We start from the raw sequence: 15,079 nt of genomic DNA on the forward strand, positions 1-15,079 counted from the left end.
CGCCACGGACCCCAGGGCCCTGGGGATGCAGCTCGATTCCGGGCGAGCTCCGTCCCGTGCCTCCCAGAAAGGCCACGTTCTCTGCGAGGCGTGCCCGCTGCCAGGCACAGGCGGTCCCTCTCCGTCTCCGCAGTTCATTAACAGCCCCCTGAGGTCAGCGCAGTCATTTTCACTCTACAGAGGAGGAAGTGGAGGCGAAGAGATGAAGTGTCCTTGCACAAGGTCACACAGCTTGTGAGAGCCAGAGTCTGGCTTCAAGCTGTGCCCTGTCTGGTTGTACTGACCCTGTCCATCGGATGACAGCCAGTCACAGGTGCTTCGGGGGGAACAGGTGACTTTTCCTGGGCCCTGACCTTCCGGCTCTGGGAGGAAGTCTCTGTGCCCTGTGGCAAGCTTGCAACATCTCGTGCCCTCTTTGAAATGGGGCCCCGCCTGCTCCTTCCTTGCAGAGAGCAGGTGTTTGCATGCACACCCGCCCGGCTGAGCTAGGGGAGAGTCCTGGAGGAGCCGGAGACCAGGCGGGATGACAGGCCAGTGGTCATCTTAGCACTAACTGTGATTAAGTCTCTGCTTTGCCCACGGCAGTGACCCCTGGCTGCTGAAGGTCAAGCCACTTCTGCCTGACACTTCTGGGCTTTCTCGCGATGCCCTCCCCAGGCCTTCCCAGGTCTGATGACGGTGGCATGCCTCACTGATGCCCTTTCCCTGGTCCCAGTCCCTCATGGTGTCACGGTGCAGAGCAAACAGAAACGTAGGTCTTACTGTGTGGCTCTGAGCCACTCACTTCCTCTCTCAGAACTTTGCTTTCCGCCAGGATGAAGCCAGGACGGGGCTGTCCTAACATCGCGGTGACTCTTACAAAACAGGGCTTGCGTTGGACTGGCATGTGCTGAGGTCCCCCTCTGCAGGGCTCGGGGAGGGGAGCAGAAATCTCCCTGCCCTCAATAAGCTTACCTTCCACTGGGCAGGGGCAATTTCTGTAAAGTGCCACATTGCAAATGACCCACATGTAAGGCAACAGTTAACAACAGGAGAAAGCATGAGCCGCTGACCTGTGCCCAGCGGCATGGAGAGGACCCCTCACAGGGGAGGCAACGCGAAGGGGTTGAAACACCAGCGAGGAGACAGGCAGCCAGCAGAGCAGAGCGGAGCGGAGAGAGGTGGGAGGGGCCGGACCCCTTCCCCAGGTGCGTGCACCAGCCCACCCTCCTCCCGGGCCCCTTGGGCCGGCAGGTCTTCTGACTTTGCCCACTCGGTGTGGAATCAGACAGACACAAGCTAAAAACCCCAGGTTGCCACTGGCTAGTCTTGCTATTCTATAGAAGTTCCTGGGCCTCTCCGGGCCTCAGTTTATTCATCTGTAGAGTGGGGTTGGCAGTCCCTCCCTTACTGGGTCACGAGATGATGCCGATGGCAGACCCAGCACTGTGTCCACTGGCCATCAGCGTGTCTGGGTTTTTTGTTTTGTTGGTGCTTTACGGGCATGTTGGAGATCTCCAAAATTATATTTCCCAGGGGCTGTGGTGTATCTTAAGATGTTTGACAAAATGGGGTGTCAACCTCGGACTTCCGAGGGACTCAAATGTCCCTGTTCGTAGTCTGATGAGCTGAGGAGACACGCCCTGAGGGCATCACCCTGCTGGGCCCGGCGGCAGCTCTGAAGGTGCACCCCGAGGAGGGTGTTCGGCGGGTCCAGAGCAGGGCGGTTCTGGCATCTGGAGGAACCAAAGGCCCAGCCGAGCAAGCTGTGGGATGCTCAGGGCTCCTAGGCCAGCAGCTTCCCGCTGTCCCTGCACTTGTACGTTTGTCCTCGTGCCATCGAGCTGTGACATGAAGCAGCAGCAGCAGCAGCAGCAGCGGTCACACCAGGCCATAGCCCCACCCCCCCAGCTATGGGGACAGCACTTTCACCCCCTGTTCCACGTGGGCTCAGCACGCTGGACTTTCAGCGACAGCTCGTTCAATGTCACAGCTTCAAAGTCACCCGCTTACGTTTGGGATACTGACTGCCCTTTACACAAAGGGCCTGTGAACACGAGTGATTGGGCTGGAAGAGTGACCGTGAACTCGTCAGCTGCTCGGGGCAGGCTCTCACCGTCCCCAGCAGTGCGGAAGCGGGTCGGAGCTGGCCGCCAGGCTCCCTGACATTTCTGGGCATCCTTCCGGAAAGAGGGGTGCCTTGAAGTGCTTTTTGGTAAGGCTCTGACACACGTCACAGGACATTTAAGGACAGATCAGGGAACACAGGGCATCAAGACCCAGCCCTCCCCCTTCTTATTGTGGCACTGGTACAGAGGCCGTCTTGTCCCTATGCTTTGAGGGGACCAGAGAGATGGAGGACCCATCCCTTTGCATAAGGATGCTCCCCAGCACGGTCATAGATGTTCAGAATAGCTGCAGCCTATGAAAACTTATTTTTATTACTATTCCTATTACTGCAAAAGGAAAATGACCATATACGCAGCGCTTACTAAGTTCCAGGTGTAATTCTAACTGCTTTGCAAACAACATCTCACTCAGCTCCCCCTTTTCCTCTGAATGAAGTTAGCCGCTATTATTATCACCGTTTCACAGGTGAAATTTTAAAAATGGTAAAGTCCTATAGGCAGTGTTCGGGAACGTATACTAATTTAATCTCGAGCCGGTGCTTAACGGCTCCCGCATAAGAGAATCTGACACGAGAATTTATGGGGACGCTGATTACAAAAGAAGTTATGTTTCCACTGTAATAAATGCCGAAACTTTACAGAATGAGCTTTGCTTGTGGGGATTGGGAAAAAAATGCATTCATTTGTTACAATCTGTTTGGTGCGAAAACATCTATTTCATTTGTATAAATTAGAACCCGGATATTCATAATGAAGTAAGACACAGCCAATGTTCTAGACGGGGCTCTGGGAGCATGGAGGGAGTGGGAGACAGCCTCGGGGTAAGAAGGCATGAGCCGGCCCGACAGGTGACTCACTTGCTTGGGACATTGTCTCATAGACCAAAACACCAAAAAAGGGATGGGTTCGATTCCCAGTCAGGGCACAAACCCAGGTTGTGGGTTTGATCCCCAGTTGAGGCTCATATGGAAGGCAGCAGAACAGTGTCTCTCTCTCTTTCTCTCAAATTCATAAACATATTCTTAGTGAGGATTTAAAAACAACAAGCCAGAATGCATGGCCAGATCTGCTTTGAGAATGATGTTCCTGGAGGGCCTGTTTGGGAAGAGTGCGGAGGAGAGGAAGAGGGATTGAAGGCTAGGAAATGGTGACTGTGAATGAAAGGAGAGAAATTCTGAGGCGCAGCCAGTGGGTCAGGTGGCCGTGCCGATAGTCTGGGTGCTGCGTGTCTGGGACGCTGTGCTGCGTCCAGCCGGTGCACCTGTGTGTAGAGAGGGGCTGGCTTCCCAAGGGGAGAGGAGGTGGCCTCATTAAAGGCGGGTCAGAACTCCTGCAGCCTCTCAATTAGCATATCCCCAAAGTGCTGTGTGCTGTTGGCGCCACCCAAGGTGGCTTTCCATGGTACCCTGATGAACCCTTAAGAAGTTAACAAGTTTGCATTTATTTTTACCGCTAACATTTGTTTATGTCGGGTGATTCAGGTTTTCCCTTTTCATATGGTTATGGTCTCTTTTCGATGCATGTGTGTAAGTAAGAAAAGGGAGTTTGATTTATAGAAACACATTAAATTATACTCTCTGTTCCAAAAACCACGAAGCCATGGCTGAATGGCTGAGATGGGCTGGAAGAGCTGTTCTGCACTGTTCCACGGGACGCCTGGCCCCTTCCTGACAGTCTCCTCTTGTGTCTTGCGTGTGTCTGCAGACCCCGTGCATGGCCCGCAGAACGTGGAGATCGTGGACATCCGAGCCCGGCAGCTGACCCTGCAGTGGGAGCCCTTTGGCTACGCCGTGACCCGCTGCCACAGCTACAACCTCACCGTGCAGTACCAGTACGTGTTCAACCAGCAGCAATACGAGGCCGAGGAGGTCATTCAGACCTCCTCCCACTACACCCTCCGCGGGCTGCGGCCCTTCATGACCATCCGGCTGCGGCTGCTGCTGTCCAACCCCGAAGGCCGGATGGAGAGCGAGGAGCTGGTGGTGCAGACAGAGGAGGACGGTGAGTCAGGGAGACGCGCCTACGGGGGAGGGGGAACGTGGGACCTGCCGCGGGGGCACACCTGTCAGTTCGGAGGTTTCTCTTTTTCCTGCTTCTGTAACCTCCCCCTCTGAGTCTGCTCTGGTCCAAGGTCTGTGCATTGCACAACTCCAGGGGGCGCCGTTTCCACAGACACAGCGGCTCTTCCATGACACGTACTCAGGTTTGACCTTTCTACAGCCACATCCCTCTTCTCACTTTATACCCCCTTCTGTGCCCAGTGTTGAACCACACCAGTGCCTCCTGAAACAGCAACGATTTATCCTGTGGTTTAAGCATGTTGAGTTGGGAGTCAGACAGTTCTGGATTCTCTCGGCACTAGAATTGGAAAATACTCATGAAGAGGTCAGCACACACATTGGCTGCACCCAGAACCGGACAGTGCCCTGGGTGTCCTACAGACCTCTCAAACCCAAAGTCTCCAAGAATGAGCGAATCTTCTCTTCTGACCTCTCCCTGTGCGCCTCATCTCAATGAACTGCATCTAGTCGGTTCAGATAAAGCCCTGAAGTCAGCCTAAGGGCCCCCATTCCCCCGCCACCTCTCTCCACCTCCACTCCACAAGGTTCTGGTGGTCTGCTTCCTGTAGCTTGTCTTCTAACAGCTTCTTAACTCAGATTCTGGGAGACAGAGCCAGTGTTATTCCGAGAGCACCTCACTTTCCACCCCTCTGACCTTGCGCGCACCATTTCTCCTGATCGGAACAACCTCTGTTAAACCTCCGAGTCTTTGCTCACATGCTTCTTCCTCCAGGAAGCTTTCCCTGACTGCCCAAAGCCGACTTGGGCGTTTCTTCCCAGGCTCCCATTGCCCTTGCCTCTAACTCCACCATAGTAGTTATCTTATTTATGGGAGGACGGAACGTCCTCATTCTGTGACTTATCTAGGACACATTTCTTTGTGGCCTTATTTCCGTTCCCCCCAGCCAAGCTGCCTCTCGCCTTGAGGGACGTCTTTAGTTAGTTCCCTGGAATCAGATTCTGGGATATAGCTTGTTTCATTTTTTTAATTTTTAATTTTTTGAAATTTTTATTGAAGTTATTGTGTTGACAATGGTTAATAAAATTATATAGGTTTCAGGTACAGCTTTGTGTGCAAATGACAGATGAAGGTCATCTTTCCGGGGGAGACTGAGAAGGGGGTAGGGGAAGCAGGACAGGGAAGGGGAGGAAGCCAAGTCCAGGAAAGGGGTGCTGCAGCCTGGGCCTGCAGGAGAACCCCAGTTCATGCATCACTCTTCTTCCAAATCTAGAGAGGGAGCTGCCAGCCAGTGGTTGGGGCTGGGACAGGGAGGGAGGATTGGAAAGTAAATCTCAGGGACTTCTGGCTTTCTGCCCAGGCAGGCAAATGGTTGAAGGGCACAGAAATAGAACAAGGGGTCAGAGGTCTGGAGGGAGAACGGTCATTGTCATTACGTGCGGCAAACACCCCCATCTGAGGACAGACTCCTGCCGTGGCAATCCTGACCAGCGCTTGCGTTTCATATAAGCACGTCCCAGGAGCCCTGAGTGACGGCCGGGGTGGGACCCAGACCCGCACCCTCAGATGCAAAGTCCCATCAGGAGGTAGAGGGAGAAGCGCCGTCTTCTCCTCACCCTGTGCTCTGAACCCCATTGCTCCCAGTCCCATCCTAGAACCGGAAGTGATACACCACCCACCTTTGTGACAAACCCCTGGGGACCCCCTGACATTCCTCCTTGCAGCCCCACAGACTGTACTTCTAGGTGGCAGCAGCAGTGGCGATACAGCCTCTGTCACCCTGGCCCCCACCTTCTTGCTTGCAGGGAACCTCAACCTTTGGCAGGTTCAGCTCCCCCTGGATCAGTTTCTCCAGGCGATCTGAGCACTCTGCCTCCGGAACACGGTTCCCGTCCGCCCTCCAGCACAGGGGCATGGGCGTCTCAGCTTGGCTTCGTGCTGCAGGAGCTGTGGCCAGGGACTGGCGTCTGATAAAGCTACCAGACCTTTCCCTACGTCTGGCTCCATTGTTTCAAAAGCGTGCATCCCTTCCTCCAGGAGGTAGAACAGCGCGGTGCTTGAGAAGGTGACGCTGGAGCTAGATATACCCAGGACAAGTCGTTCCACCTCTCAGGGCTTCGGTTTGCACATCTATAACATGCAGATAAAAATATCTCCAGTGCCTTCAAGGTTGTTAGGTTCATGAAAAGGGATGGTATATAAGAGGTCCTGGTTTGATTCCCAGTCAGGGCACACGCCTGGGTTTCAGGCTCGATCCCCAGTAGGGGGCGTGCAGGAGGCAGCTGATCAATGTTTCTCTCTCACATCGATGTTTCTCTCTCTCCCTTCCTCTCTCTCTAAAAAATAAATGGAAAAAAAAACATAAAGACACTGGAACAATGCCCTGCAGGCTGTGCGTTTTCAATAAATGTAGCTGCCACGTTTTCACTAGATCACATTGACAAAGGATCTTCTGGCACAAGCATCCCGGAAACCACACACCTGCCTAGGAAACCTGTCCGGAGTTCTAGACACCCGCTCCATCTGGATGGAGGAAACGTGGCGGGGATGCTCAAGGAATGGCAGTGTGGTCAGCGCCTGGTCTGAGAAGCAGTCAGGGCAAGAAGGATGGTTTAGCATCTAGAGGTCATACGTTGTTAGGCAGGGAGGAGCCAGGTGGAAAGCCAGCATGAAAATTCAGGACTTCAGTCCCGCTGCTGCGGCTCAGTGATTGAGCATCGACCCATGCACGAGGACGTGGCTGGTTCGATTCCCGGTCAGGGCACATGCCCAGGTCGTGGGCCCGATCCCCAGTGGGGGGCACGCAGGAGGTGGCCAATTGATGTTCTCTCTCTCTTTCTCTCTTTCTCTCTCTCTCTCACTTCCTCTCTCTCTGTAATAATAAAGGAAATAAAAAAGAAAAGGAAAGTTCAGGACTGCGGAGATGAACGGTAGGCTTGGCCCAGAGCAGCTCGGGCTGTCTGGTCTCTTTCCAGATGCTCTGCCTGGTTTGGGCAGCTTTGGAGCAGCAGCAAATCCAAGTCCTGTCTTTAAGCCTCAACCTCACCCTTCCTCCTTCTTGTCACCAGGGAAAAAATCCACAAAGCTTTTATCAAAGCAACGTGAGAACAGTAGCACTTTGAAATGAAGCTTTAATTAAGCACCATTAATAAAACATTAATTCTTACTCTGCAGAGATGTGTGGACATCCTCATATTAAAAACACCAGCGTCCAAGACTCCCATCTTCTGGCTGTTCCTACAGTCCCACCTCAGGAGCTGCCGGGCTGAGGAAGGTCTGAGAGCACAGGCCCCTCCGCCTGCTGGGATGAGGCTCCGTTCCCCCTAAAGGGTGGCTCCTTTGGGAACTCATGCATCTCGGGTCCAGCCGAGGCTGGAACAGGGCTCTAGTCCATTAATGGAAAGCCCCTCAGGAAGCCAAAGAGCAACCTCTTGCACTGAGCTGACTGGACACATGCTGCTTTCATCTGCGCCACAAAATTGTCTTCTGGGGAATTTGTAGAATTTCAGCACCCCAGCGATTTGAGGGCCCGTGAAGCAATCCATCGAGGGCGAGAGAAACCCGTGGCCACCGAGCCCCGTTGCCGCCTCTGAGTAGCAGGTGTTGATCAGAGACAAAACAGGCTCTTTACTTTTCCCTTTTCCACAAAAGTCTCAGACACAATCACAGCTCACACAGGTAGTGGGTACTTCTCCACCTTCACCAGACCACAGCCAAGACTGTGAAATGGAAGATACGAGGCCTTGAAAGATGAAATGATGTTGGTGATGGTGTCGTGGCTGCCATTTATTGAGCCTAAACTGCCTGTGCCCTGGCAGGCATGTTCTGGACAAGGGCTCATTCCCAGGATTCATTTTGAAACATTTCAAAGCTCTGCAACATTGAAGCAATAGTGCAGAGACCTAGAAACCCTTCACCTAGACTCAACATTTAGTAACACTTGGCTACATTTTCTCATTGATATATATGTATGACACACATGGTAGGGAAATATTATTTATAAAGTTACACATCACATTTTTATCTAAAAGGAAATGACAGAAATCATGTCACCTGACCTCTAAACTCGTTAGCGTATGTGACCTAAGGATTAGGACATTCTCCTACATATCCACAACATTGTAGAACATCTAAGAAATGGAGCACTGATTTTAACACATTTTTGACTGCTCACGAGTTAACTCGTGTTTTCCTGCCCAAAAGTTGCGGACCACGCACGAGTTAACTCGGGTTTGCACTTGCGTTAGCTATTTCAGTTTTTGAAACTCAGGGTAACGTAGGATTATTGTATTTGTGACTCTTCACCCTGAGGGTCAAAGTTCGAAAACCAGCGCACCGTTCTGCATTCTTGAAGTAGCTAGGGAATGGATATCTGCTGGTTCAAATGAGTGCAGCTCAGAACCTAATGTGCAGTTTGCCCAAAAACCTGCGGTCCCTGGTCAGTGTCTTAGAGATTTCTATGCGGTATGCAATGTGTTAAAAGAATCCAATAGACAACCCAAGTTTACTTCTCCAGGAATGTTAAACCTGATTTTATGTGACAAACCAGAATATGAGACATTTTTGGCCAAAATGCCACATGGGTTGGTGGTGGTATATACTTCTCACTAGACCATGTCGACAGGTACAGAACGTCAGAGAACCCCTCTCCTGGTGATGCTGATTTGGTCACTTAGGTAAGATGGGGACCACGAGGTCCCTCCACTGTAAAACCAACACTGTTTTTCCTTATAAATCAGCTTATCTGTGCAGTGATATTCGAGGTTCTGTGACTGTCCTGTTTCTCCGGAACTTTTCACCCGGTGGTTTTAGCACTCCTTGATACTCCTCACCTGAATTGCTTAGTACATTGGTATTTACAGAAGGGTGAATGTTAAATATCTTTCCCCCTACGTGTATTAATTAACATTCGTCTTTATAGAGAGCTCTTCTCTCCTCATTCCCTTCCCTACAGTTAGTATCCCTGTTGACTAAAATCTTTTTTTTTTTTTTTTTGACTCAGTGTGTTAAAATAAACGTGTATTGTTTATTCTTCTTTTTGTTGCTCAAATTGCTCCATGTGTGGCTAGTGGGAGTCCTTCGAGTTGGCTCCTGGGTCCTTCTGACACGTTCGCATTAGCTTCCTTGCTTCTGACGCAACAATGTACTCGAAACTGTCCTTGTAATGTCTCTGCCCCAGACCTGAAGTCAACTTCTTCTCTGCGGGTTTTGGGTTGCTTTCAGTGCGGAGTAGCAATGCACTAAAATGTGCCACTTGGGTGTGCTCTGCTCCGTGGGGTGTCATTGCCTCTAGGCTCTTCAAGTAGGTAGAACTGGGGGATATCATTTATCTTTTTTAAATCATGAGCTCATACTGATTCTAACCCAGCCCCCAGGAGTGCTCTGACATTCCCTCATTCCATTCATTTATCTCCCTTCTCCCGCAGTGAGCACCTGGTTCCCAACACCCACGGTGTTTTCCATTTGCCCCGTCCTTCTGTGTATGAAACGTTTCGGAATTACAATACAATCCTCCTAACAAACACGAAACCTACTAAGTTAGGTTAGAGTTCTTCTTTTCAGTTTTTCTCTCCTTAAGCAGTCAAGCCAATGTGTTCCTGGTTATAGTCTCAATGTGATACTCAATTAGGCTGGTTAGTTTAGTGTCATTATTTTTAACATCAAAACAGCTGGTGGTTACAGGCAGCACTGGATGAAGAGGTGCGCTCCGAGAGGCATTGCCACCGACCTACCTTTTCCCACTGTCCCCACCCCCACCTGAAAGGTCACCATGTTTATTCATTTCGGGAATATCTCTTCTATAGTTCATCTTGGGGGAAAGAAAAAGGAAAAACTGGTTTTCTGTCTCTTATTTTTATATATATCTAAGGCAGCATAATATATACTCTGTATCTTCTATTTTTGTTTACTTGATATAGCCTAGAAGTCACTCCGTGCCACTTTGTAGACAGGGTCATTCTTTTTCAGAGCTGTGTGGGACTTCATCATGTGGCTACACCATGGTTTATTCAAGCAGGGTCCTGTGGACACAGGTTGTCCCCTTTATTTGCTATGACAAGTAGTACTTGAGCAAATAGCCTTGCGCACATGTGGCTTGGTATTTGTGGAGATACATTTTCAGGGGAAATTCCTAAAAGTGGGATCGCTGGGGTCAAAGGGTAAATGCATACGCAGTTTTATGAGATGAGTTCTCCTTAGATGTTGTATCATTTTACATTTTCACCAGCAATGTAGACTCAGCATTATTTTTCCTATTTTACAATAAACAAATTGATTACTATTAATAATATGGTATGTATATATATCAACACATATACATGCCATATTATTAATATACTTGATATAATTATACACATTGATATAATTGATGTATGAAATGATGAATTACATATACTACATATATTACTTCATTTACTATAGTAAAAGTACTTTAACTGTAAGGAAGACTTACATATCTCAGGACTGAGCACCTGTAACAGGCATTTCCAACAAGCCCAGGCATCGGTTTCTCAGGTCCCTGGAAGCTAGAATGAGGCTGCGTGTTGCTCGGGGCAGGTGCAGGCATGGTGGCATGGTGCAGCCCATGAAATCTGCAGAAGAGACCAGCGAGCAGTATAAAAGGCAGGGACAGGACAATACGTAATGCAGTCCAGTGTTCTTTAGTGGAAGGAGAAGAAGCTATGCACATTCTGGTAAGTCCTGAAGGCATCTCTTAGAGCTCAGTGCATGGCCGATGTTCAGAAAGCTGACCTGGAACTATTCTAAAGGGTGAGGAGACATCAGTCATGACGTCCGAGAGCCCTACGAGCCAGGCATGGTGCCGCTCTTCTCCATTCACGTCGTCCCCAAACGCCGTGATGTAGGCGCTCTCGATCCAGCTGTGTGGAAGAGAAACCCGAGGCTCAGAGCGAAGGGACCGAGTAACCCGTGGAAGGGCCGATAAACAGATCCCAAATCTTATTCATGGTTTCCCCCCGACTATCTAATATACAATCTCATACCTGACCCAAACCCACCTAACATTCTCTCTGCTTTATCCCTGCATGTGTATGAGCGTGTGTGTTTACATATGTGTGTGGATACACATATGAATATGTATTTGAATATATATGTTGAATTTCTGCCTGACACATAGTAGGTGCTCATGAGCTGTCTGTTGAATGAATGACTATCTGACATCAAAGTCCATGCCTCTCTCATAATAGCACCGGGCCCTGGTTCAGAAGGTGAGGCTGTGTGTAATGCATCGTATCTCTTCTCATCCTGGCTCGCCAGAGCTGATCATCAGCCCTCTTCCCACCTCTGAGTCCCGGGGTATCACCTCCATCGCTTGGAATTGGCCACGGGGGGGATGTCTCCACCGTGTAAATCGGCACACATACTGATGTTTTGTTTCTCAACGAGACTGGAAAATGCAAGTAGACTGAACCTGTCTGGATCCGTCTTGTCTCTGGAAGGCTCACTTCCAGTCTTATGTCATCGTGGCCTCTGAACCATTTTCAAAGTATTTCGATTTTTCGTAAGTTCGTGCCGACTCTCTTTATAACGAACCAAACAACCAGCCTACGTGGCACCTGCGATAAAGAGGCAGCAGAAGCAGTCACAGGCAGGTAGGCAGGGAGGGGAGCTCGGTGACGGGCAGGGCTCTGTGCTTCTACATTACGCGGGTGTGTGACTTCCCGCCGCCGCCCCCGGGTCACCATCACTGGCCCCACTTTTCAGAAATGAACATGGAGGAGAAGAAAGAAGAGACGAGAGGAGAGGACACTTCCCTTGATTACCCTCTGTCTTTATGCTGAAATGGAAATTTCCCTTAAGTGACCACCTGACTTTTCGGGACAAGAAAACATCTGGTTTAATTGCAGTGAATTTACATGAACCTACTGACAAGAAGCATGGTTAAAATTAGCCACTTTAGTGTGCTTTTTTTTTTTTAAACAGAGAATGAAATTATAAAGTAATTAACCTTTGTTGTGGAACTGTGTCAAAAGGATGGAAAGTTTCATGCTGTTAGATAGAAGAAGAAAGGAAGTTTTGGAAAGAGAATATGTGGATTCATTAAAGAATTACACAGGAAAAAAAAAAAAGGTAATGCAACACAAAATTAGAAGATAAGGCAAAGAAGAAATTTTTCCCTAAGAAGTGTTTTTTTGTTTTTGTTTTCCTTACAATGAGAGGGGGCGGGGTGAAGACTCAATTGAACACAAGGAAAATGAATCTGCTTCATCCTAAAGGATTTCTTGACCCACAGAGCGTGTGGTGTGGCAAAGGAGCCCTGGCCTGGGGCTGGGACATCCTGGCTTCGCCACTTGCAGGTGTTGTGACTGTCTTTTGTCCTTTCTGAACTCACATGTCTACCAGGTGATGGGAGGAAGGGGTGATTAGAAAATCCTTTGAGGACCGAAGGATCTAAGCTACATCCAGTTTCCGTGGACTACCTGGTTAGGCAACCTTGGTTAACTTGCCTGTATCTGTACACATTAGTGCCACCATCTGTGAATCGGGGATGATAATACCATCAGCCTCTTTGAGGTGTGTTTCATGAAAGTGTATGTAAAGGACTTAATGTACTCTCTGTATGAAGTGGTGTGTGGCCAATATCAGACAAGGCAAGACAGCTTTTTAATCATGGGTATAAAACTAGGGAAAACCAAACTAGGGCCCTGGCCGGTTTGGCTCAGCGGTTGGAGCGTCGGCCTGCGGTCCGGAGAGACCCGGGTTCGGTTCCCGCCAAGGGCGCGTACCTCAGTTGCAGTTTGTCCCCGGCCCTGGTTGGTTGTGCGGGTGGCAGCCACTCGATGTGTCCCTTCACGTCGATGTTTCTCTCTCTCTCTCTGTTCCTCTCTCTCCCTCCCACTCTACCCGAACAAAAAATGGAAAAATGTCCTCGGGTGAGGATAAAAAAAAAAAAAAAAAGAAAACCAAACTAGGGATCTTTGCAAAATTTCTGTGCGTCATGAGCAAAGAACCATTTTGCAATAGCCTGTAATACCTCTGTAATCTCGATTTCAAACATCTCTCCCTGATCTTAGAAATGAATCGGGGGGTGGGCAGTGTTCCAATAAAATTGTATTTACCAACCAGGTAAGCTAGCTGGAATAATCCACACTCATTTCCCTTCATCATTTCCTCCAATATCTGGACTTTAAAATATCTCCAGGCTAGACCTCTCCCCTGCCCCCAGAGTCATTCATTTCACTGCATGTTCACGCCGACCACCTGGGTTGCTGTCAGCCTCTGGAATTAGACACATCCTGAGCCAGCCCCCTGAGCACCCCTCCTCCACCACCAGATCCCCTCTCTGCCCCCACCCCCATTTATCCGTTTCAGTGAAGGGCAGCTCCGTTTATTAGTGGCTTGAGTCAGAAACCTTAATACCTCACTTTTTTGTTGTTGGTAATCCTCACCCAAAGATATTTTTCCATTGATTTTAAGATAGAGTAGAAAGCAGGGAAGAAGCGAGAGAGAAACATCAGGAAACATCGATGTGAACGAGACACATGGATTGGTTGCCTCTCCACGACTCTGACCGGGATGAGAGATCGAACCTGCATCCGAGGTATGTGCCCTTACCTGGGAATCAAACCCATGACCCTTTGGTCCCTGGGCCAACACTCTAACCACTGAGCAAACCTGTCAGCGCTGATGCCTCACTTTTATGGCCCTGAATCTCACAATTTCAGAGGACACCTTCCCCTGTGTTTGCTCTGATTGGCACCCATGGCTGTGTTTCATGAAGCAGCCCTGATCACCCCCCACACCCCATCCACCTTCTCTTGGCTCAACCTTTAATAGCGAGACCTTGACCATTTATTTATTTATTTATTTTTATCCTCACCCAAGGATATTTTTCCATTTATCTTCAGATAGAGTGGGAGAGAGAGAGAGAGAGAAACACCCATGCAAGAGAGACACATCAATTGGTTGCCACCTACACAACCCCAACCAGGGCCGGGGAATGAACCACAACCCAGGTATGTGCCCTTGACCGGAACTGAACCTGCAACTCTTTGGTCCGAGGACGGACACTCTAACCGCTAAGCAACCCGGCCGGTGCACCTTGACCATTTCCTACAGCCTTGGCTGCCCGCTCCTTGGCCCCAGCCACAGTGATTCCCACGGGATCGCTGCGGCGGCGGCCTCCACGGTCCCTCGCTCCAGGCCCCTGGCAGCGGCCAGAACGGTCTCGTTAGACCGCGAGGCACATCGATCGTCACCCCTAGGGAGACCTACATGGGGAGAAAGGGACTGAACTGCGACTCCACTAAAGACACCCCTCCGACCCCCAGGGCCTTCCACACCCAGCTGCATTAATGCTCAGATTCTGACCCACCAGGGCTGGCAGCGAGGGGGATGGAGCTGGTGGCTCGGAGTGGGAGAGCTCAGTGTTGTAGGAACCTTTTTAAAAAAAATTGATTCCAGTTGACATGCAATATTATATTGGTTTCGAGTGTATGGCACAGTGGTTAGACATTTATATAGTGATCCTGCCCCCTTCATGTGTCTGCTACCCACCCGGCACCAAACACAGTTACTACAGTATCACCGACCGTATTTCCTGTGCTTTATACCCCGCGACTGTCCGTAGCTGCCAATTCACACATCTTAATCCCTTCATTTGTGTCACCCAGACCCCCATCAACTCTCCTCTCTGGCAACTATGTTTATTCTCTGCATCTATGAATTTGTTTCTGTTACATTTTTTCATAATTTTTGTTTTTTTAGATTCCACATATAAGTGAAATCATAGGGCACTTGTCTCTCTCTGTCTGAAAAATTTCACTTAGCATAATATTCTCTTGGTCTATCCATGCTGGTGCACATGGTAAGATTGTATTCTTTTTTATGGCCAAGTAATATTCTACTGTATACATGCATGACATCTTTATCAAATCATCTATTGATGGACACTTAAATTACTTCCATATCTTAGGTACTGGAAATAATGCTGC

The 15,079-nt window shown here is 49.5% G+C and overlaps 1 protein-coding gene across 2 annotated transcripts in view; it reads left to right on the forward strand.

The window, feature by feature from the left end:
- The window catches only part of PTPRT (protein tyrosine phosphatase receptor type T), a 967,960-nt gene that overhangs the window by 624,360 nt on the left and 328,521 nt on the right, over positions 1 to 15,079 (forward strand). For both annotated transcript variants that reach the window (XM_036244362.1, XM_036244363.1), the window contains exon 8: positions 3,813 to 4,109. In XM_036244362.1, coding sequence (XP_036100255.1) covers positions 3,813 to 4,109 — 297 coding nt within the window. The remainder of the gene's footprint in view (positions 1 to 3,812; positions 4,110 to 15,079) is intronic.

This window comes from Molossus molossus, unplaced genomic scaffold (assembly GCF_014108415.1).
Source record: "Molossus molossus isolate mMolMol1 unplaced genomic scaffold, mMolMol1.p scaffold_m16_p_6, whole genome shotgun sequence".
In the NCBI taxonomy this organism is placed as follows: Eukaryota; Metazoa; Chordata; class Mammalia; order Chiroptera; family Molossidae; genus Molossus; species Molossus molossus.